General features: G+C 54.4%; 1 protein-coding gene across 4 annotated transcripts in view; it reads left to right on the top strand.

Annotated features, from left to right (window-relative positions):
• Nucleotides 1-24,110, top strand: part of CTDP1 (CTD phosphatase subunit 1) — a 31,634-nt gene extending 7,524 nt beyond the window's left edge. The window contains exons 6-12 of one of the 4 annotated variants that reach the window (XM_014463175.2): nt 3,135-3,301; nt 3,734-4,696; nt 5,010-5,151; nt 5,853-6,056; nt 12,283-12,445; nt 18,445-18,632; nt 23,336-24,110. In XM_014463175.2, coding sequence (XP_014318661.1) covers nt 3,135-3,301; nt 3,734-4,696; nt 5,010-5,151; nt 5,853-6,056; nt 12,283-12,445; nt 18,445-18,632; nt 23,336-23,474 — 1,966 coding nt within the window. In that variant the 3' untranslated portion in view covers nt 23,475-24,110. Of the gene's footprint in view, nt 1-3,134; nt 3,302-3,733; nt 4,697-5,009; nt 5,152-5,852; nt 6,057-12,282; nt 12,446-18,444; nt 18,633-23,335 lie in introns of those variants that run through there. The other 3 variants (XM_023761139.1, XM_014463172.2, XM_014463174.2) reach the window with 3 other exon arrangements.
• Nucleotides 24,111-24,319: the final 209 nt, after the last annotated feature.

Genomic DNA, 24,319 nt, shown 5'->3' with positions numbered 1-24,319 from the left:
AGGCCGACGCTCTATCCACTGAGCCAAACCAGTTAGAGCTAACATTTCGTGTTTAGATTTGGATTGTCCACACAACTAAGACCCATTCAAGTCAATGTGCACTAGGAAAAGTCTGAAAGCACTTGTTTCGGAAACAGACCCTGTGTGTTTGCTCCTTAGCGTCAGAGTGAGCAGGGTAATGTGGACAAGGAAAATGAGCGAGCGTGTCAGTGACTGTTAGGGAGCCTGCTCCACAGTGGACACTGCAGTCCCCCATCTGGAATTAAATGTGCTGGAAGGCATCTGCCACTGAGGTGTTTTAGCTACCTTATGTTCTTCTGGAAAATGGACTCTGAAAATAATATTAATTTTGGACACTTGAACATTTTTTCCTGGGTAGTGTAGCCTTTATTATTTACTAGAGGCCCAGTGCATGAAATTCATGCACGGAGGTGGTGTCCCTCAGCCCAGCCTGCACCCTCGCCAATCTGGGACTCCTCGAGGGATGTCTGACCCCAGAGGGATCGGGCCTAAATGGGCAGTCAGACATCCCTCTCACAATCCAGGACTGCTGGCTCCCAACCCCTCTTCTGCCTGCCTGCCTGCCTAACTGCCAGCCTGTCTGCCCCTAACCACTCCCCTGCCAGCCTGATCAATGCCCAACTGCTCCCCTGCCGGCCCAATTGCCCCTAACTGCCTTCCCCTGCAGGCTTGATCACCCCCAACTGCCCTCCCTTTCAGGCCTGATCCCTCCCAGCTGCCCTCCCCTGCCGGCCATCTTGTGTCCACATGGGGGCGGCCATCTTGTGTGTTGGAGTGATGGTCAATTTGCATATTACTCTTTTATTAGATAGGACTAGAGGCCTGGTGCACAAAAATGTGTGCACTCGGTGGGGAGAGGGGGTCCCTCAGCCCATCCTGTGCCCTCTCGCAGTCTGGGACCCCTCAGGAGATAATGACCTGCTGGCTTAGGCCTGCTGCCAGGTGGCAGAGGGCAGGCCCAATCCCTAGGTGCAGCCCCTGGTTGGGCTCAGAGCAGGGCCGATTGGGGAGTTGAGGCACTGCCCCCTGTCATGCACAGAACAGGGCAGATCGGGAGGTTGCGATGCCAGCCCTAGTCACGCTCAGGGTACAGCCGATTGGGGGGCTGTGGCACCGCCCCCTGTCACACTCAAGCCAGGGTCGATAGGGAAGTTGCGGCGCCACCCCCTGTCACGCACAGAGTAGGGCCGATAGGGGAGTTGGGGCACCGCCCCCTGTCACAGAGCAGGGCGGATCAGGGGGTTGGGGCGCTGCCCCCTGTCATGCACAGAGCAGGGCCCATCAGGGAGGTTGGGGCTCCGTACCCTGTCACACACAGAGCAGGGCCCATCAGGGGGTTGAGGAGCTCCCCCCTGTCACTCACAGAGTAGGGCCGATAGGGGAGTTGGGGCACCGCCCCCTGTCACACACAGAGCAGGGCCGATGGGGAGGTTATGGCTCTACCCCATCACACAGCAGGGCTCATGGGGGGGGGGGGGGGTAGGCGCCGCCTTCTATCACCCACAGAGCAGGTCGATCAGGGGTTGGGGCGCCACACCCTGTCACACACAGAGCCACAGGGCGATCCGGGGGTTGGGGAGCTCCTCCCCTATCAGGCACAGAGCAGGGCTGATCAGGGGGTTGGGGCACCTTCCCCTGTCACAAACAGAGCAGAGTGGATAGGGAGGTTGTGGCCCCACCCCCTGTCACACACAGAGCCGCAGGGCGATCAGGGGGTTTGGGCGCTGCCCCCTGTCACGCTGATCCCGGTGCCGGGAGGCCTTGCGGCTCCACTGATCCCGGTGCTGGGAGGCATATTACCCTTTTACTATATAGAATAGAGGCCTGGTGCACGGGTGGGGGCTGGCTGGTTTGCCCTGAAGGGTGTCCTGGATCAGGGTGGGGGTCCCCACTGGGGTGCCTGGCCAGTCTGGGTGAGGGGCTGAGGGCCGTTTTCAGGCTGGCGGGTGACTGAAGCTCCCAACTGCTCCTTTTTTTTTTTTTTTTTTTTTTTTTTTAATTCTAGGCCAGCTTTAGCTCTGAGGCCTCCACTGCTGAAAGCAGGTTTCGGGCCTTTGTTTACCTTCTGTATTTGATACAATGTTGCGGTCCAGCTGGCTGAAGCCCGGCTGACTAAAGCAGGTTTCTGGGGTTTTGTTTAGCTTCTATATTTGCAGCATAGTTGCTTAGAGTTGCAGCTGAGAGGCCGGCAAGTCAGGCGAGGAACGTTGGAGTCCGCCGTCACTGGAGCAAGCAAACCTCCCTGTTCCCTTCAAGCTGCCTGGCTGCCGGCTGCCGTCTTGGCTGGCAGTTAATTTGCATATCGCCCTGATTAGCCAATGGGAAGGGTAGCGGCCGTACGGCTCTTTTATTAGATAGGATTAGCATTAGATAGGATTAGCAGTAGAGAACCTGAACAGTGGTAGGCATCTTTCCTGGGTTTATCCCCTGATCTTGAAGATAGGCAAGAAGCAGTCATCATTTGAGTATTGAGTGCTATGAGCCAGCTCTCTGAATCTCAGGGGTGTGGACAAAAATGAAGTTTAAGGAGACCACGTGAGGTAGCAGAGCATGCCTGCACCCAGGGATGGCCTTTAGACCCTTGTTAATATTTCTGCTCACCCCACACACACTAGTAGCTTTGGGGAATACAAGTCACCTTTTGGGAACTTCAGGGAACAGCTTTTTCAAACAGCTGAGTTTGAACAAGACTGAGCCTTCCTGCCTCTCTCTCTGAAAGCCCTTACCTGGGAACAGGTGGGAGCAGACTCTGGCCGGTAGGCAGATAACCTGTGTTTGTAAATGAAGTTGTACTGGGACATGGCCACTGACTTAGGTTTGTCCTGAGGCTTTGTTAGGACTGGAACTTTCTCCTTCCTCTCTGGTCTTCTAAGGAGAGTGCTGACTCCTGCCTTGAGAAGTAGCAGAGACAGTGTAGGGAACTGGGACTGTTTTAATGTTACCTTCTCTGGAAACAGTTTAAACACAAGCTAAACAAAAGCCCTTCGTGTACCTTGCATCTGTTTTGCATTAGTCTGCTGTCTAGTGGTTCCGTGTGAGAATAGTTGTCACTCTCTTTTTGATGATTCTTTTTGTAAATCATGCTAGTAGTTCTGATACATTTTTACTTCCAGAAATCTCTTTCCTTGTGGAGACTCAATGGTTTGCATTATTGATGACCGAGAAGATGTCTGGAAGTTCGCCCCCAATCTGATCACCGTAAAGAAATACGTCTACTTCCAGGGCACAGGGGACATCAATGCTCCCCCAGGGTCCCGGGAGCCTCCGGCGAGAAAGAAAGGTGGGCAACTCCCTTCTAGTCCTCAGAGAAGTATTAGCATTTGCTTCACTGTCTCCTCCGCCTCTCACCTGCCTTGTGACTGCTCTGAATTCAGGACTCACTTTGTTGCTGCTTGTTTGTATTTCTGTATTACAGAGGCCGTTGTGTTTATGTTATTCTAAAAGGCATGATATTTTGTTTCTGTTTCTTAATCGTACAATTTGAACATTTTTCCAGTTGAGTAGGATTAAATAAAATGTTTTGAGGTATGCAATTATTGCTGCAGCCACTAAAATAGGACTGAGAGGTCTGGGCTGGGAGAAAGTGGGACCCAGCAGGGTCCCTGCAGTGGGCAGCTCGATGGCCTGTCTGAAGCAGGGTATAGCGGATGCGTCCTGCGTTTTCCCATTTCTTGGAAATCATGGTAACCTCTCGTTTTGTGTGCACCTGCAGTGAATTATCCTCCCAAAGGTGCTGACATCGCAGATCAAGCTCCGTCCATTAAGGACCCTGAGGAGGGAAGGCCGGTTTCTGCAGTCGAGCAGAGTAACGGCCTTGGGAAGCCCATGAGGGAACTCAACGGGGACTGCGCCTCACCTGCTGCCCGAGCCCCTTTGGTGGACGGTAGGGGGCCCCCAGTGTGTGTTCAGCAGCAGGGTCGGACCTCAGTGGAGAAGCAGCCCACTCAGGGCACAGCAGGCAGTGACCTGGACTTTGACTTATCCAGTGACAGTGAGAGCAGCAGTGAGTCGGAGGGTCAGTCCTCCACCACCTCTGATGGCGAAAGTGGGGAGAAGAAGAGCCAGAAGAAGCCTAAGGCTGCGCAGGACACCAGGAGAGCCATGCAGCAGGGTGGGGCCCCTGGCCCGGGCGGGGAGAGGCCCACACGGCCGAATCACTGCGGAGAGCCTGTGCCCGGAGTCCAACCTGACCTGCAGGAGGAGGGCGAGCGAGACGGCTTCTGTGGGCTGGCGGGTGGCTCTGCTGACAAGAAGGAGGCCGAGACGGAGTCCCAGAACAGTGAACAGTCAGGCATCACAGTGGGCGAGTCCCTGGACCAGAGCGTGGAGGAGGAGGAGAACGAGGAGGAGGAGGACGATGATGGCGATGACCACCTGGTCCACCTGGAGGAGATCCTCGCCCGCGTGCACTCCGACTACTACGCCAGGTATGACCGCTACTTGCGCGGGGAGACCCAGGAGGCACCCGACATACGGAAGATCGTCCCTGAGCTCAAGAGCCGAGTACTGGCGGACGTGGCCATAATCTTCAGTGGGCTGTACCCCACCAACTTCCCGGTGGAAAAGACGCGGGAGCATTACCATGCCACGGCCCTCGGAGCCAAGATCCTCACCCAGCTGGTGTTAGACCCTGACGCCCCTGACAGGGCCACCCACCTGATTGCTGCCAAGGCAGGTAAGTGGCCAGCCAGCCGCTAGGCCTCCCTGGGTCCTGCCCTGGGGTTGGGGCAAGGACAACCGAGGGAGTTCATGGAGTAGAATGCATCTACATTGGCCTCTGCAGTCATTTTTTGAAACTAGCAGGGCTCCTGTTTCATGTGGAATTTTCAGAAGCATCTTTCTGGTAATTACATAATGGCTAAATTCTATTTGGACTGGTTCTGTCTGCCCATCTTGGGCCTAGGTATGCATGTGGGCTTGTCCTGGGTGCATGCCTTAGGCTCTGTACTGGGTCCCTGAATATCTGGGCCATTGCTCCCCTCTTGTAGGCACAGAGAAGGTGCGGCAGGCCCAGGCATGCGGACAGTTGCACGTGGTGAACCCCGACTGGCTGTGGAGCTGCCTAGAGCGGTGGGACAAGGTGGAGGAGCAGCTCTTCCCGCTGAGCGAGGACTACGGCAAAGTGCAGAGGTGAGCTGCCAGCAGTCTCGGCCCCATCTCCTCGAGAGCCCACTCCTGGCCGCCAGCCTCGCTGCTCGCAGCCCCACACGGCATCCCCAGTGTTCAGTGCGTGGCTTCTCAGCCCTCTCACCTGTGCCCTGCCTGCCCCACTGTGGCTCCTCCAGGCTCCATCACGAACAGGTTATCTGGAAAAGGTGACCATTACTGCCTAGGGAAGAAGTACAGGTTTTTTCCTGTGACTGTGCAGTAGGGCTGTCAGTGGGGAATCTAGTTTGCGTGTTTCTTTCACGACTGCTAGAAGTTATATAAGCCACACAACTGCTGTAGAGTCATTGGGAGAGTCTCAGCCGTGGCGAGGAATATGTAAGAGAGCCTGGTTTTTGTTGTGTTTCTTTCCATAAAGGTTTGAAAAATGCTCCCTATTCTTAAAGAGTTTGAATGTTGTATTTAGAGGGAAAATCCTGGGACGGACATGAGGGAAACAACAAATGCAGCCTGCACTGAGGTCCATGGTGGGCACACCTCTGCCCGGTGCTGTGTGATGTCCTGCCCAGGGCTCTGCCCTAGAAGTTAAGATGAGTGGTGTCCACGTCTTCATCCGCAAGGCTCTGAGCATCAGATGGAGGGAGACCAGTTCGCGGGCCTGTGTAGGGCGTCTTGCATCCCCCGGTGAGGCCTGGCTCCATCTCATGGCCTTTTCTCACCCGCAGGGAGGACAGTCCCGCAGCCTTTCCCGACAGGCAGGGTGCGCTGCCAGCTGCCTTGTTCCATCCGACACCCGTGCACCCCAAGGCCCAGCCCGGCCCTGACGTCCGGATCTATGACGCCAGCACGGGCAAGCTCATCCGGAAGGGCACTACCAGCCCCGGGCCCCCCGGCTCCCTGCAGATCCACACGGGACACTCCTCCTTCAGGTATGTCTGCCGCACTGCAGAGCACACCTGCTGGCAGGGCTTCCCTTGGGTGGGCTGGGTGCGTCCGGTTCTGAGTTGGACTTGGCTGCCTGCTGAGGGCTCTGACTGCTGGTGTGGGAAAGCCTCCCCCACTTCCACTTCGGACCTCTCTGCATACTTTTTGTCTTGTGTCAGCTGACGTGCACTGGCTCGCTCACGCTGGCTTGGTGCCGCCCTCCATGAGCCATTTCATTTGCTGACCTCACATGGGCCGTTGGCCATATCCCAGCAGATGATGGGCCGGGGGTGCTGGGCCTGACCCTGACTGCCTCAGGCCCACCCGGTCTGTCCCTTCCAGAGGACAGACAGTTGCCGTGAGGGAAAAGGGCAGCTTTGGGCCTATGCTGGGCTATGCCGCCCCAGCTCAGCAGCACAGCCTCCCTGGCCGCCTGCCCACTTCCACACAGCCCAGATGGGCTGGAGATGGCGCTGGTGTGAGCAGGACATGTAGGAGAGACGCCCAAGTGGACCCGCACCGGCGCTTCCCTAGGCGGGGGGGTACTTGCGGAGCGAACCGTCCCTCTGAGTCTCAGGTGCGCCCTCCATTTCCTCTGTGCTGACAGGATCCTGAGTTTGAGGACCATACACCCCACTGTGTAAACAATCTTGGGACAGTGTCTGAGATTTAAATGAGGGGTCTGAGGTTGGTGTTTTAAAGAGCTGCCAATGGTGTGGCATTGTGGTAGACGTGTGGCCCTGCATCATGTCCCCTCTCCTTCTGGAAAGCTCCGCGCCCCTCCCCCTTCCCCCAGCAGCTGTCCATGCTGGGAGTGGCCATTGATGCCTCCCTCTGGCCTTCCCCTGGACATGGTGACACTTCAGAGCCCGACTGAGCCACTCAGAGTGGACATAGAGCCACTCCTAAAGGCCAGGTGAGGGGCCCCAGGTGTGAGTGGACAGACGCTCTGGGTTGGGCTTTTGTTTGATGATTGGTTTAACTAAAAGCATCATCACTATTAAATTCCACCAGTTATGGAGTTACATTTGACCTCTATGCTGCGGCTTGTGTTCCTGTGACCTCCAGTCATGATAATATCCAGGAAAGGTCGTGCGTCCCTTTAATAAATGGTGTCAGTGATTGGCCAAGTTTGCTGGGACTTGCGGTCCCACCAGCAGGTGCAGGTGTCAGGTCACATCTGCCATGTCACCAGGCTGTTGCCTTCTCTCATCTCGACTCACTTAAGCGAGCTGCCCTTTGCAGCCTTAACTTACCCTTTTTTTCCTCCTGGTTTTTTGTGAATTTTTGCCTTTTTTGTGTTCATTGAGTTAGAAAAGCTTCCTGTAGTTGCTGCCGTTGAAATGAAGGAGGACTGGTTCTTCCCGGCTGGACTGCATCCCTCACCCTTTGTGGACACATGGAGGGCTGGGTGTTCTCCTTTGTCGTCAGCACTTAGGGCTCAAACGTCTATGTGTAGTGTTCACTCTCAGACCTTCCTTGAAATATTTCTCACCATGGATTTTGTCTGTATTCCACCCTCTCTTTAGAAATTCTGTGGTGACCAATATTACTTCAGGTATATATTTTTTAAAGGATAGCCTTTCCTTAGCACCCAGGTGAGCAAATGTTTGGCATCCTCTGTCACCAGAGCAGCAGGTAGACGGTTGCTGCTCAATTAGAGGTTCCGCTAAAGCGGTGATGGACTTCACCTCCGCCTTCTGGAGGACGTGTACCCGAGGCAGAAAGGCTTCTTCGGTATTTCACAGTAACTCTCATTCAGGTTATCCTGCAAAAACTAAGTGTGGTTCCAGCTCTGTAATTTACTGTCCCCGAGAGGCTCAGAGGGGGGTGGTTTCTTGCTTAGGTTCTGATGTGCATGGACTTTCTGGTGTTCGGGATGGGCCTGTGTTTATCCACTACCACATAGAGTGTGGTGTGTGTGTTTTTATTGCTGAATCGTTCTTAAGTGGCGAGGCTGCCCTCCTTTCTGAGGCTCTCCATTCAAGAGGAGACCCAGGCGGAGTGCTGGGTACACCTCAGCTATGTGTTTCTGCCCCTCCCAGCCTCGGTCACGGGCAGGGAGGTGGTTGAGAAAGGGCTGTACCAGCAGAGGCTTCCTGAGCAGCAGACGGGGCGGGGCCAGGTCAAGGACAGCGTTCCTTCAGGAAGTCACTGATGCGCTGATTTCTTCCCACTTTCACAAGAACAGGGAGGGGTGACCCTCTGTGTGGACTTGGCTGCTGTTGTGGTGGGACAGCTAGAGCCCAGTGGCCATGGTGGCTGAGCCCAAGAGTGGCTGAGTGGTGGTCCCATGTGGGCATCCCCTGGACCCAGTGGGGATGCCATGGCACCTTGGGGGGTGGTCTAGATAAGGAGAGAGAATGGAGTCCTGGCGGGTGAGTATCTGGGCCTGTCCATGCGTGACTGCCTGGCACCTAGAGCTCATCCCTGTCTGGTTAGCACCTCAGATGCAAGGTGTGCAGACTGCCACGTCCGGAAACTGAGGGCTGTGGACCTCGAGCCCGTGCCACCCCCCTCTCTGGGCACTCGCCAGCTCTTGGCTCCTACTGGTCCTAGTGCTCAGGTACCACTGTAGTTCCTGTGTGTTGAGGGCTGTGAGAGAGGGAGCCCAAGAATGGTGACACGCCTGTTCTGTGCCCAGAACCCTAAGGCACCTGGACCTCATCTCCCTGGAGGCCCTGAGAACTGAGTGTCTGTAATTCTCCCTGAGATGTGTTGGTTCTGGGCTCAGAGGCTGCTCCATCCAGGAAGGTGGAGTCAGGTTTGGGTGAGTGTAGGTCAGTGATGGCGAACCTTTTGAGCTCGGCGTGTCAGCATTTTGAAAAACCCTAACTTAACTCTGGTGCCGTGTCACATATAGAAATTTTTTGATATTTGCAACCATAGTAAAACAAAGACTTATATTTTTGATATTTATTTTACATATTTAAATGCCATTTAACAAAGAAAAATCAACCAAAAAAATGAGTTCATGTGTCACCTCTGACACACGTGTCATAGGTTCGCCATCACTGGTGTAGGTAGCACTCTCCTGGCTGCTGGCAGCGTGTGTGAGAACCTTCCCTCTCACCCACGAGGTCTGTGTGGGAATGGGAGTGAGAGCGGTCCACGCAGTCAGCCTCCATCGCAGCCAGCACAGTACACAGTGCACAGCTCGCCTTGTGCTGAGGCCAGGGCCAATAAGAGTTGCCATGTGATGGGCGAAGCTTAGAGATGGTGAGAGGTCCTAGTCTGGGGGTGTGGAGACACCAGGACCAGGAGGAACCCCAAGTTCTCGGCATTGCAAATCCTCTGAAATTCTGAATTCCTTTTTATTTATCCATCATTACTGTGTGTGGTTCCTTGTGAACGTTTGATTTTTTTAAATTAAAGGTTTTCTCTCTTTTTTTAAATATGTTTATTGATTTCAGAGAGGAAGAGAGAAGGAGAGATAGAAACATCACTGATGAGAGAGAACCATTGATAGGCTGCCTCCTGCACGCCCCCCACTGGGGATCAAGCCCACAACCCAGGCATGTGCCCTTGACCGGAATCGAACATATGCCCTTGACCGGAATCGAACCCGGACTCTTCAGTCCACAGGCCGGCGCTCTCTCCACTGAGCCAAACCAGCTAGGACAAGGTTTTCTTTTAAGACAGTTACAGAATCCCACACAGTTGTAGGAAATAATACAGAAAGATCCAGCTGACACCAACGGTAGCATCTTGCAAACTGCAGCCCAACCTCACAGCCAAGATGGGGACAGGGACATAGTGCATACACGGGTGCCCCTTTCCCCAGGCCCTCCCGGGGGTGCATGTAGCCATAGGCATGTCCCCACCCACCCCAGCTGCCACAGATCCAGTCGCCATCCCTGGGATTCCGAGTCTTCTGTGCCGTCACTGTGCCCTCCTGCTGGGCCCTGCTTCCTGGTGACCATCACCCATGTGGACGTCAGGGTGTGCCCCGTGTTTCTCCGGAGTGACTGGGCTGTAGCTGCCGGGTTGGGTGCTCAGCAGTGACATTGCTTCTCCCTTCTCAGCGTCGCCCAGCATGAGGCGTGTTCCTCGTTTTACTGGCATTTCCTTGAGGTCGGTGTGTGGAGCCTCCGTGCGCCCTCGGCAAGAGCAGCTCGCTCTCTTGCTGGTTTCTGATTGGATTGCCGCCAAGTTTCAGAGTTGGTTACAAGCCCTTCGTCACTTCTGTGGCTGCAGAGACTGTCACACTCTGGCCCTGTTCCCGCCGTCTTACAGTTGTTGGCAGAACACAAGTGCCTACTTTGATGAGGTTATTTGTCGGTTTTCCTTTCATGAGTTATGCTTCTGGTGTCAACTTATCAGCTCTGCCTCATCCCAGGTCCTGAGGTTTCCCCTTACCTTTCACCTTAAGAGGTTTTAGGTCTAGTGCAGGGGTGGGCAAACTTTTTGACTCAAGGGCCACAATGGGTTCTTAAACTGGACCAGAGGGCCGGAACAAAAGCATGGATGGAGTGTTTGTGTGAACTAATATAAATTCAAAGTAAACATCATTACATAAAAGGGTACGGTCTTTTTTTTTTTTTTTTAGTTTTATTCATTTCAAACGGGCCGGATCCGGCCCGCAGGCCGTTGCCCACGGCTGGTCTAGTGTGTGGTCCACAGAGTCCGAGGGTTGAGGCAGATGAGGGGCTTGGGGGTGTGTAGGTCATGCCTGGTCACACACTGGAATTCAGGGACCAGTCAGAACCAGCGGGGCTTGTTCTCAACCTTTCTTCCCTGTGCTTGTTCTCAACCTTTTGAGTTTTTGTTAAAACTCTGGAACCATTTTTCTGAAGGGAGGCTATATCTTTATTTTTAGTAAAAAGATTCGTTTGCTGCTTTTCCATATTCATGTTGGAGCTCTGGGTGTTTGGAACTGACAGTAAGTGGGTATGAACTGAAGTGTGGCCTGGTGTCTACATCAGAGAATAAATATCAAGCACTCGAGTTGGTGGGTGGGCAGCTGACTCTTGAACCATGGTGGGGATTGGGCGCCGACCTGCACAGTTGAAAATTCACATGTAACTTTTGACTCCCCAGAACATAATTGTCCCTGGGTACCTACAGGGGATCGGTTCCAGGGCTGATACCAAAGTCCAGAGGTGCTCAGTCCCGTCTATAGAATAGCCCAGATCAGTGCACACAGTCGGCCCCTCTGCATCCACGATTCCCAACTCAGATCAGATACAGCAGGTGTTCATTGAAGGAAGTCTGAGCATAGCTGAACCCGAACAGGTCACACCCGTGTTATTCAAGGGTCAGCTTAGTCTGACTTGAAAAAGCCACGATCAGCATTCTTTAGGTTGTCCTTTATATTTCCAGGTTTAAAAAAATCTTCCCTTCCTTAGATAATATTTGATTAGCCTAATACAATTGCTGCTTTTTGATTTTGTGGTTTAGACTTAATACCCTATTTTTCTTCAAAAGAATGAGGTTTTACCTCAATGTCAGTGTCCCAGTGATTGGACCTGTGGTGTCCGGTTCCAGGCCCCACAGAGCAGCTGACTCCAGAAACAGTGCCCAGAGGAGAGTAACAGCAGCTTTCACGAGCCCCTGAAATTCCCACGGCCGTGACAGGTGTGCGAGTGTCCGTGAGATCTGACCGTTGAGACGAGTGTGTGTAGGGGGAAGCTTCAGAAACCGTTTTAGACAGAACTAATTGTGACGTAGTGTGACATCTCTGACATGAGCGTGGTGTCAGCTCTTGGGCGGAGCCTCTTGGTCTTTGCTGGTTGGTTTATTGTATTAATATTAATAGTTTAACCCAACTTTGGATACAGAATTCACGGTACCTTTTCCTGTTCTCTGTGGACAGGTGGCATCTGTTTCTTCACCATACATTTCCTGTTGTTAGTTTTTTTTTAAATCTTATAGCTTGCTCAACCTTATTTTGAGGATAAATAACAGCTCCTGCTGGTCTCTAGGAAGTTTTTCATCGTCACTCTTCCTATTTGCCCTTTGTTCTAAGACCAGTGAAGCCCAGGGATGCTCCAGTGAAGCCCAGGGATGCTCTGGGGTGGCCGTGGGTGTTGGCCTTCACAGGAGGAAACCAGCAGCCTCGAGCAGATGAGGCAGCATGTTCCATAACTAGGATGGTCTCTGTGTGTTTGTGCTTGTGCGTGTGTGTGTGTGTGTGTGTGTGTGTGTATACTTACCTGTCCCGAGTCAGGAATCTGATTCAGTGCTGGAAAAGTGCCTTCCCTCATGTGGGACCTAAAATGTTCATTTCAGAGCTGTTCAGCCTCATCAGCAGCAGATGTTTGGTGAAGAGCTGCCAGATAATCCCGATGGAGAACAGCCTGGTCCTTCTAGAAGAAAGCGACAGCCCAGCATGTCAGAGACCATGCCGCTGTACACTCTGTGTAAGGAGGATTTAGAGAGTATGGACAAAGAGGTGAGACCCTCGGCGTGCCAAGGCCCGTGCCCTCAGCCGGCTCCACTGGGGCCCAGCGTCCTACCTGTGGGTTGGGACTAGCACTTTGTTTCTAGGAAACGAAATGGGCAACAGTATTGAGCGATGTATCAGTGTGTCGGCAACATTCAGCAATAAGTACACTAACTCGGGTTTGTGATTCCATCGGTTTGTGATTCCATCAGTGGGCCCTCCCAAACCCTCCCTCACCCAGGGAACCTGACAGCGTCTGGGCTTGTCATTGATAAGGGGTGCTCCTGGCATCAAGCAGGTGAAGGCCAGGGATGCTGCCTAACAGCCATGTAAATCAGTATTGTCTGTCTCCTGGTTCATCTCTAAAAACCACAGCTCTCACGTCAGCCTGTCCTTGGTCCCACATGGCCTGGGGTCCTCCCCTGGCCCTTATGCCCCACACCCTGTCATGGGCCAGGCCCCTTGGGGGAAGGGTCATGCCCATCGGGGTCTCCGTTTGTACATTGTTAGCACAGCATCTTCCTTGGGCTGGCTTGTCTGAAGAGCCGATGTGAGAACCACGTCACACATCTCCAGTAAACAGAGCAGCAATTGACTCCCAGCACACCCCTGGGTGGGGCAGACGCTGAGACAGATCACTGGCCTCAGTGCTCACCGCCTGGCAGATCACTCGGTTTCATTGGGAGTGCTGGTCAGAGTGCTGAGGAGGAATACAGAGTTTCAGTTTATTTTCAACAACAGTAGGAAATTCAACAACAGTAGGAAAATGTAAATGGTCTATTCCGTATAGAACAACCTGTGGGTCGTGACCCCTTTGGCGGTCGAACGACCCTTTCACAGGGGTCACCTAAGACCATCCTGCATATCAGATATTTACATTACGATTCATAACAGTAGCAACCTTACAGTTATGAAGTAGCAACGAAAATAATTTTATGGTTGGGTCACAACATGAGGAACTGTATTTAAAGGGCCAGAAGGTTGAGAACCACTGGTATAGAACCTCACTAGAGCCTCCGATTACCATCCTCAGAGATAGTTTTTTTGTGACCATTAAACCCCTTTTGTACAGGCCCAATTCCTTTGAGAACATTGAGTCTATACACAAGCTGTTTCATGAAGATGTTTTCTTTAAAAGAATTTCCTCACCCTAGCCGGTTTGGCTCAGTGGATAGAGCGTCAGCCTGTGGACCAAAGGGTACCGGGTTCGATTCCGGTCAGGGGCACGTATTTTGGTTGCAGGCTCCTCCCTGGCCGGGCCCTGGTCAGGGTTGCAGGAGGCAACCAATCTATGTCTTTCTCTCACATCGATATTTCTCTCTGTCTTTCCCTCTCTCTTCCACTCTCTCTGAAAATCAGTGGGAAAAAGTCCTTAGGTGAGGATTAAAAAAAAAATTTCCTCAACTCTACTTCTCTAAGCCCAGGTCTAGATGTCCCTTCCACAGGCATGTTGTCCACTTAGAAGGACACCTGGGACCCTCGCTGCTCTCCTCCTGGCCACCTGTCCATCCCCCCGGTCAGTCCCGGGTGACCTCACTGCTGTGACGTGCAGACACACTGCCCAGTTTGTCAGGCAGTGACAACATTTTTAACTCTTGTTTGTTTCACATCAAAGGGATTGAAATTTTAATGTCAAATAAAAGTGTTATATATGACTCTCTGAAACCTAATCTTTCTTACAGAAATAAAAATTAGCCTTAAAACTTTAAACGTTGCTGTTGGGAACAGGAGGAATTGAAGGCGAGAGACATCCTGGACTCTCCCAGAGAGCACGGGAGTGAGGATAGAGGGTGTGTCAGGAGACTGGGGGTTCTCTTTCATCTCCACCAAGAAACCACGCCAGTGCTGTGGGCGGCAGGTGACCTGGGAAGTGGGGGTGTGGTCCGCGCTTCCTCACTGAGTGGGAGCTGACACTCCTCTTCTGGGGCTCCTCGGTCCTGGGGAGCCTGGGCGTGGCCTCATCCTCCCCCGCGGCATGGCGCGAGGGCTGGGAAAAGTGGGGGCGTGCGCGTGCTGGGAGTGGCAGGCGGTGCTGTTCGGGCTGCTGTCCCCAGGCTGCATCCACAGGGAAGGCCCCAGGGAGCCGCCTCTGCTCTTCCTTAAAATTTCGTCAAACATGATGGCCGTGCCCCAGCTGGCACCCACTGAAGGGACAGGTGGCTCTTGTGCAGGGGCAGTGAGGGCAGAGCTGCTCCTGGCTCTCTGGTCACCCTGGATCGATGGCAGCAGTGGCCCCATCAGAGGGGCCCATCCTTCAGAGTCTGTTCCCTGGGAGGGGACACGCGTGAGACTCCAGGGTGTCAGAAGACCCTCTCACCATCCAAGGGGCGTGTCTGCTATTTGTCACCACGAGTCAGCCTCCTGGGGGTTTGCACTCCTTTCCTGAACACCCAGCACTCGGGGCGTTTCAGAGAAACGCCCCCCCCCCCCCCAAGTTGTAGGTGTTGCGTCATATCGGCAAGTGCTGGCCATAAAGGTGCAGCCTGAGGTCTGCTGGCCACCTCCTGCATCACACACTGGGCGCCTCAGATGGGAGAGGCATCACGACAGTCCTGTGAGATTGGGGGCGGGTGGGGGGGGGGCGCACAAACACGAACTACCCGCTCTGCACGCAGACGGCGAGGCGCGTCCTGACCCAGAGGCAGTGACACTGCTCCCCAGCACTGGTCATTAGGGGAGGACAGGTTGGAGCAGGTGGAAGCCGGGATCAGAGCCATTGTGTCCCCCCTATTGCCAGGGTCCTTTTTCAGATAAGATTCTGTTCTTGGAGGTGATTCAGGAAACCTGTTGCTTCAGCTTCACCACTGCGGGCGCATTCCATCCTGATTTAGCCGCCAGTGACCTGTTAGTTGAATAACACAATGTCTTTTGCATGAATTCCTTATGTTGACTGCAAAACATTCATGGCAAATACAGTTAAGTTCTAGGCATCTACCCAGGTCACCTGGCATGGTTTTGTATAGTTACCTGGTGGCACTCTATTCGTTTCAGTAAATGGATGATCCTGGGAAGTGTGACTGTGAACATGAGCTTGCTCGCCTGTGCCATGTCCTGAGGTCCCCGTGCTCACCTGTGCATTGCTCTGAGGTCCCCGTGCTCACCTGTGCATTGCTCTGAGGTCCCTGTGCTCACCTGTGCATTGTCCAGAGGTCCCCATGCTCACCTGCGCTCACACCTGTGCATTGTCCTGAAGTGCTCACCTCTGCCATGACTCAGCTTGTTGTACTGTTAGTCCACCAGAGGGGGCTCTTAGACAGGCTGGGATCATGTTGAGGAGATTGCAGTGTACTCGCCTGCTGTGAACTCAACAGCACATCTGGTGTCTCCAGAGCCCGGGTGCGGAGCTCAGATGCCTCTTCCAGCCCCAGCAGCCCGGTCCCATTATTTCCGTGCCCACTTCCTTCTGACGCCAGAGCTGTTTTAGACTCTTGTCCTCATAGTGCACCTGGCAGCACACCAGCATTTTAGAGCCACGACCTTGCAAACCCAGGTCTGAGACAGATCTCTACTTGCTTGTTTAAAAATTATAAAGTATATGCATGTGTAGTGTGATTTTCTATTAGTCATTTTGGTGCCAAGTGGTTATACTGTGTGTATAACCAGGAATTGTGTATAGTGCTTCACTCAGAAAAAGAGCTTTTTGCCAAACAAGGGCCAGTGGTGTCATCGGTGTTTCTGGGGCTTGACAGCAGGAGGTGCCTGGCCCCATGCTGTGCAGAGACAGCCCTTCCAGCTCAGCAGAGGGCCTTCTGCTGTCCTGAGACCAGGGCCTGTATTTTATAGGATGGGCACTTGCTGAACTTGTTTCTTCCTGTGAGCACCGTGACCTCGTGCCTCTGGTCCTGTCTGCATGTGTTAATACGTGTCCTTAGAGAAAGTGATACATAGATTTGCTATCTGGTGAGTTAAAGGGCAGTTTGGGATGAGCCCATTGAAGTGTCTTGAGGTGGCCACATGGCCCCAAGAGGCCAGCATGGGCCAGAGTCTGTCTGTGTGCAGCTTCACCAGTATTATTGGCTCTGGGCCTTCTCGAGGTCCTGGGGACCCCAGGGGGTGATTTCAGCCTGACAGCGTCACACCACACAGCCCTGCTGGGTGCGGGGCTGGCGTACCTGGGAACTCCTCGAAGAGCTGCTTCCCTGCGCTGCCAGAATGCTGGGCTGTCATTAACTCTGAATAAAACAGCACATCTTCCACTGGCCTTAGATTTCGGAGATGAGCGGGTTTCCCCAGCAGCTTTGGGGATGGTGGGATGCCACACACTCATGGCCTCGTTCCAGTTGCGTCATAGTTTGGGATTGTTCATAATGCATTCATGATCCTTTGCCCAAATGATGGCTCTTCTCAGGATACAGAATTCTCATAGGAGGTTTGCTTATCAAAACAGAGTAAATATACCCATTAAATATACCAGGAGGGTAAGTGTCAGTGACGTCTCCGGTGAGTCCGCAAGTGGCACCGTGGGTGATGCTTAAGAACCTGCAAGCAAAGCCTCCACTGTGTGTAGCAACGTCAGTGGGTCTGGGGGCTCCGCTGTTGTTTCTGGGTCTGCAGTCCATCTGTCAGAAGCGGGAGGTGAGAGCCAGAAGGTGTTGACGTTGATGCGAGCTGGTTCCTGGTCGAGGCTGCTCTGTGTTGGGAACTCTCTCTTTAATCAGATTTTTTAGCTTCCTGACCCCTCTGGGGTGCTTTACTTGGTGTCCCTGCAAGCCCTGCAGCCCATTGTCCTACGTCATTCAGAGAAGCTCCTGGGCCCCTCAGAATGCCTCCTGACCTCAGATCAGGTGTGGGGTGGGAGGGAAGGAGCGCACACAACCGTGTGAGGAGAGAGCGCCAGGGATCCTCCCTGGTTCAGGGCTCCGTTGGAATCACGGCGAGGCAGGCTCAGTGCAGAGGGCACACACTTTTCTGTCGAGGGTTAACTTAGGACCGAGAAAACGGTCCCGGTGCAGACTTGTTGAGCCCATGGCAGTGTCCCAGTCGTCACCGGAGAGCAGAGCGCTGGCTAGAATCTGCGCTTGTTACTCCTGTCTTCCAGTTACAGGACTGGGAGACGCTCACAGGTCATTCCCAGGGTCAAGCAGGTCAGTCCTATCCCAGTGGCTTTTTGTTACTCAGCAGGGGTGGGGAGCGTCTGGCCTTCAGGCCGTATAAGGCCCCACAAAACCACTTGTTCTGGGCCTGCCAAGGCATTAGGGGTGAGTTAGTTAAATGTTTGACCAACTATAGCAGCTAATTTTTAAGCTGATAATTTTGTATGGCCCATGAATGATGCTATAAACATCCGGATGGCCCTTGGCAGAAAAGGGTTCCCCACCCCTGCATGACTGGAAGCAGCCAGGTCCATGTGCGTGGGAGCAGAGCTGAGCTGGGAGGTGAGCCAACAGCCCCCTTGGTTACTGGCACCAATGGTGCCAACAGTGCAGTTCGGGGGTGCCTGGCTCTGCCCTCGCCTGCTCTGTGTGCTGAGCCCCCTGCCCTGGCCTTTGGCGTGATGGCGGAGCGGTGTGAACGCTGCAGACATCGGCCTCTGGCCTCTCTCCCCGCTGCCTGTGCTGGTGTCGGCGAGTCACTCAGGGGCCAGCCCTGCCAGCCGGAGACTGTTTGCTCTCATCACCCTCACGCAGCAAGTCCATAAACGGTTCAACCTGAGGTCTCTTGGAAAAAAACAGGCACATATTCCACTGACTCTGCAGTCTGGACACCCAGTCATTCACCATAAAGTCCGTTAGTGCGCTAGATGTGAGGTCCCTGTCAGAGTCATGCACCCAAAAGTGACCCTCAGGCTGTGCCCCATACCCCCCCCCCCCCATGAGCCTCGCCACGTTCCTCAGCACTGGTACTGGACCAAGCTCACCCCAGGGCCCAGCATGGGAGCGTAAAGTAACGTGGAACACGTGGCCCCAGGGTGTGCTGAAAGTGTGTCTGCTTGGTAATGCATTCCCCGGAGGGACCCGCGCGGTTCTTTAGCGAGCTGATCTGTAAGCTGACTCCTGGCCCTTTGGCAGGTGGACGACATCCTAGGAGAAGGCAGCGATGACAGCGACAGCGAGAAGAAGAAGCCGGAGGAGCAGGAGGAGGAGCAGGATGGGGCACCTCAGCCCAGGGAGCCCAAGGCCCCAGCAGCCCAGAGGGGGCACACACTCCAGTCGAAGTCACCCAGCGAGAGGAGTGCAGCGGAGGCCCGGGGGCCCAGGTGAGGGTGGGCCCGGGGAGGGTGGGTGAGAGTGAGGGTTGGATGAGAAGGAGGGCGGCCCTAGGGGAGGGCTCGGCAGGAACAGGGCCCAGGCCCCCACGCTGTCCCCGGGAGTGGCGGCACCTTCTGCTCAGACATGATGCTCACTCCACAACCACAGGCAGGTCTCCACGGGGCTCACAGACCAGATGGCTGGATCGTTGTCACCCGTAGCAGTCGGGGGCCGGGGACCCGAAGGTGCTGCGTGGTCCTGAGAGGCCAGGGTCACTCCTCTTTCTGAAACAGCGCGGACACAGCTTCTTTACATGTGAACATTTCTAAGGGTTACATCGTGAAGATGTGGTTTTTATCCAGACTTTATGGTTTCGGTTGTTGCTCAGGCAGCTGTTTGTCCTTCAGGAGGGGCCGTGTCTCTCCCACATGCTGCTGCATTTACAGTGTGAACCAGGCAGCCCGCCCCTCCGTCTTGGTCTCACCTGGAGGGCGCCGGGCCCCGTGTGTCAACCGCAGCAGCCTCCCCCGAGCCCTGGCAGGAGCACCTTGCTATGCAGGTAGCGGGCCTGGGCCCATGGCACGGTTGACACGTGGTGACAGTTCCTGTTTTTCATGGCGCCCCCACTATCCCACCAGCTCACCCAGAACTGAATTTGATTCTGCAGGCCTTTTATTGGCTGAGTCCCTTCACGCCCTTCAGGTCTGACCCCTAAGCTGTGTGTGCCCAGGTGAGTGACAGCCACAGGTGGGGGCAGATTGTCCCTGTTCCAGCTTCAGCAGTTTCTCAAGCACACGCACACCTCCCTCGAGGTGGCCACTCTGAGCTGAGCGGCTCTGAGGCCGAGCTGCCCAGCTGACGTGATAAATCTGTGCTGGGTGACGAGCCGCACACAGTCACTCTGCTCGCTGCGTCTCCATTTCTGCGAGCATCCCCTGCGTTTCTGGGGAAGGGGCATGAGGACGGGGCCTTGCCGAGTGGTGTCCCAACGTGAGGTGTCATCTCATCGATCTGTGGCACGTGCTCCGGTTAGCAGTTTTTAACCTGGCGCTGTCTTCTCTCTGGGAAAGAGAGGAACAAAGTGTTTTCTCAAAGACCCGGAGAGGACTGGCGCGGCCTGCAGGCTCTGTCCTTTGGGGCGGAAGTGGACATGGGCACTCCAACTGGGCCGAGTGCCGCTGAGCTGAGCACACTGTGTTTCATTTGAAATTCAGTAAATAGTGCTGTTGGAGTTTTTGTTGTTTGCATGTGGATTGTTTCGGTTCGTGACGACTTCCCCGTGCGATGGCACGGCCCATGCTGATGCCACACGTGCGGTTGGCAGTACATTGTGCTAATCCCGCGGGCCAAGCTGTTCTGAGGAATCTGAATGCCACTGAGCTTGACAGTGTGTTTTCTCGGAAGTAGAAAGGGGTGTGTTTTTGCTTCTCTGCCAAGAACTGACTCGTTCCTCCTTCAGATCAACAGCCACCACATGCCTGTTCTGTGCGCACGGCAGCCGGGCTTCGGCTCCCGGAGGTCAGTCCCTGAGATAAGTCGGTGCATTTGGAAAGCATTTGCCCAAACCAGAGCTTTTCCAGTGGGCGCTGCACTGGCCTTTGCCTGGAGGTGTGGCTTCAGGGTGACCTGAAGGTCACGTAAGACTTCCTTCCGATTCTTTATAGAGTCGGCGGCTGAGTGAAGACGTCCGGTCAGAAGGGTGGGAAGGAGAAGTTTCCATCGTGACCTGTGGACAGTAGTCACAGCCGTTCCCCTCACCAAAGACTGTTCTCCGAGTGCCAGGAAATGTCAGTCTTGGCGCCGTGGCCGTCCCATCCGGTCGGTGGAGCACAAGGAAAACTGCCCCATCTTCAGGGGCTGAATTCCTGGCACGCGTCCAGCCCACCCACCTCCGTTGAGCACCGACCCCATGTTTCCATGTGGACACAGGTGTGGAAGGTGTTCCAGGTGGTTGATTGACCTGGAAGGTTCGCTTTAATACACTGGGGGTTTGTCATCTCTAAAATGGAGGAAACACAGCACTTCCTCAGTGAAGTTCTCACTCGCTCCCCCACTGGAGCCGTGGTTACGCACCGTCGTGCCTGCTCCTGCCCTGCCCTGCCGTCTTCGGTGCACCCCTGGGCATTCATCACATCTGTGGACACAGTTGCACTGTGTCCAGTCTCTTCTGCCACAAGCAGTGCTGTGGGGCCTGCCCCATGCACTTGAGCGCATCACTCGGTGGATCTCTGAAAGCAGAATTGCCGGTCGAAAGGTGTTTGCACTTTTAACCTGTAGCTGCTGACGGTTGTCCTCTGTGGAAGGTGGTGCCAATCAGACTCCCCTCAGAACAAGTGGCTGTGCTCATTGTCCACACCTGCTCATCGCGACAGATAAAAAGTGGTGTCATTGTTTTTCTGCCTTTGTCTTTCTAAGGGCTGTGCCCATGCCCGAGGCTGAGCCCAGAGAGCCCACACTTTGGGGACAGCGACTTCACCAAAACAGTCCAGCCAGTCACTAAACAGCAACAGTAACCAGCCTGCGGGGAGGGGAGAACAGGACCCAGGGCTGCTACAACATGGGAACTAAAATGTCCACTTTCTAGCAAAAACATTATATAGAGACAGCAGAGTCTGACCCACACAGGAAGACAGCCACAGGCAAGCAGGTGTCGGCGGTCACAGACCGAGTCTTCAGACGGAATGAATTACTGACAAGGCCTCATCTAGCAGACGCTGTCAGACAGGAGCGCTGCAATTGAAAAGTTTAACACCTAAATGGAAATCCACCAGAGGGCCCCAGCGTTGATTTGAACCTGCAGAAGGATTAGCAGACTTGGAGATGGATCGATGGAGATCATGTGATCAAAAGGCACAGACTCAGGTGTGGGCAGGTGGAATCGACCAGGATCCAAAATTCACAGACGCAAACACGCTGCCCAGTGCCACCTCGGGAGCAGAGCCTGCCAGTCAGATTCAGGTGGTCCTTCCTCTGCCCCAGACGTGGCTTCCCAGAGACGGGAGACAGACCACGTGGCCACGCGTCACACTATAGAGTTACCTCATGGGTCCCATGTCCCCGCCGCAGGTGGGCGGGCCAGGACCTCGAACGAGATCTGTGATGGGGACAGATGCCTGGATCCTCATCCACCCAGGGCATGTTCTTTATTCTGCAGGTGCAGAGCCCTCGGCAAAGGCCTTCTGACCTTGCTGGTAGTGTTTCTTCTGTTTCGTAAATAAATTACAAGGTTTTTCTAACATCAGCAGTTGTAGTTGCAGACTGGAGCTGCTGCAGTATGTGTTTGCTTACACGGCACATGTATGCTGCATATAGTTACGTGTTGTGTGTGATTGAAACATGTTACATTGTTGTGTTACATGTATGCTGTTCTTGCACACATGCTGTGTTTGCCTAGCTCTGTACCGTACCTGTCACAGGTAATCACCATCTGAGCAGTCTGTTCAGGAGACCTTTCGGGCCTGTGACACGAGCTGCGCTGTGCGGTCCCGTGTCGGGGTAAAGTCAGGACAAGGTGGGTTCCTCGGGTACCGTTTTCAAGCTGTGGTTGAATGTCTGTCTCAGCGCAGTGGGACCTCGGCCTGCAAGGCCTCAGGGAGAGCCATGCGCTGTTCACGTCTCACCGCATCCTCTTCAAGTCTGCAGGTTCGTCAGGGAGCTGAGTGGTCTGCAGGGCCACAACAAGGGTGATAGCGCCCTCGCCGGTGTTTCTCAGTGGTTGGCGAGTATGGGAGACAACCAATCTCTCTCTCCCGCCCTCCCTCCCTTCTCTCTAAAAATCAATGGAAAAAATATCCTCGGGTGAAGATAGCAAAAAATGAAAATTTTTAAAAAGAAGGGTGATGACGTTGGCTGGTTATGTAATGTGCCGGTGTGGTTGCAGTTTATTGTTTATCCAAGTCGTTTTGACAGCTGCCTGAGGAAACAGTGGGCTGCCAGGGTGCCACCTGGGATGGCCTCTGTCGAGTCTGTAAGACTCGCCCATCTTCCCTGGGGCCTGGTGGCCTGCCGTGTGTGTGGCTCTTTGTATAATCAGAGCCAACACCGTCCGGAGCCCTGTGGAGAGCACTTCGTCCCGGCTCTTAGGTGGAAGGTAGTCCAGGGCCCCATGGCTGTGCATAGCGCCCGCCATGTGTTAGGAAGAGAGGTGGCAGCTCCAAGGTGGGCTGGACAGCGCGTCACTCGTCCTGGCCCAGCACCTGGCCTGCCTGCCTACCATCCACCCGTCTGCAACTGCACCCACTCCGTGTGGGCCGATTGAGGCCTGAAGCCACCCAGAGTGACGAGGCCCCGCTCTCGCCTGAGCTCCTACCGGGCAGGTGCTGGCCTGTCCTGAGTCCTGTTCCAGCCGGTTTGCTCCACAGCAGCCAAGGCCTTGGAGCTGACAGGGAGCACGGGCCTCTCACTCTGCCGCTTTTCTTTACGTCCTTTATGTTCTCTGGGGTTGAGCCTGTTTACTGTTCGCCGGCAGTGGGTCTTTTGTTGTAGTTGTTTCTTCTGTTGTCCAACCACATCGAGGTCCTTTGAAATGCGCATGAAGGAAGCAGAGGGAGCCTGTGTTGTGGTCCTGGGTCGGTGCCCCTGCCTGTGTCCTCCACCTCAGAACTGTGGTTTGCTCCCATTTTGAGACTGGAAGCCCCTTGGCATTTGCAAGCCCCTGGCAGACGGACAGGTGCTGTGTGGGAGCATCTCACAGCAAGTGCTTCTCTTTCAGGGGCCACAAGAGGAAGCTGAACGACGACGACGCGGCCAGCGAGTCCAGCAGGGAGTCCAGCTGTGAGGACGAGGAGGGGAGCAGCTCGGAGGCGGACGAGATGGCCGCTGCGCTGGAGGCGGAGCTCGACCTCATGTGACCTGCACGGCTCCCCAGGGTGGACGCACACGTCACCTCCCCTCCTGTGACACCTCGACATCCTCTGCTGGCCCTCACATGGGGTTTCCTTCTCTCCAGGAAGACGTGTCTATTCGCAAAGCTCCACATACAGAAACATTATTTTGCAGAAATGGGTGTTTTGAGAAGTTTTACTACCGGAAAGTCTACTTTTTTTGTGACCGTGACGAAGCATGGGCCATGCCAAAGATCTGTGGAGCTCGGCCGCACAGGACTGTGGTTCCTGCCGTGTATAGGGGCCTGGAGGGCGTTTTCCTTTAAATCCCACGGCATACCATTCAGGGCGAAGGTGGGGCTCTGACGAGACAGACGTGGCAAGAACCTGGCGTTTCACACTGAAGTTACCAGATGTGCAGGGGTTTCTGAGAGGCTGTGTTCACATGTGGACAGGCCTGGGCTGCCTCTGTGACCCTCAGGGCTCGTTTCTGAGCGACATCCGGGTCCCTGAAACTTGTGTCCCTATGTTTCCGGGACCAGGTTCCAGCACAGTCCGGCGTCCGCTCTTGCTCCTCTGATCTGATGTAAAGTTTTGTATATTTCATATCTGACCCACCGAACAGGTGTCTCCTCCATTTAATAAAAGCCCTTTTTATAAGCTCTTCTGTCTGGTGTGTTGTAGCTGCAAGCGGGCTATCCTCCGTACCTCAGGGGGCGCCCGCCACCCCGAGCCTGTCCCTGTCCCTGTCCCAGCTTGTAGAGCAGGGGACTCGGTGTGCCGGGAGGTGCCGGGAGGTCCCAGCCCTGGGAGTTTGTTGTCAGGCAACCATGGCTGAGGGTCTCCGTTATGGGGACATTTTGTGCAGCAAA

The sequence above is a fragment of the Myotis lucifugus genome, unplaced genomic scaffold, assembly GCF_000147115.1.
Source record: "Myotis lucifugus unplaced genomic scaffold, Myoluc2.0 scaffold_200, whole genome shotgun sequence".
Taxonomy (NCBI): domain Eukaryota; kingdom Metazoa; phylum Chordata; class Mammalia; order Chiroptera; family Vespertilionidae; genus Myotis; species Myotis lucifugus.
Note: the sequence above shows the minus strand (reverse complement) of the source record. Positions and strands in the feature narration are given on the sequence as shown.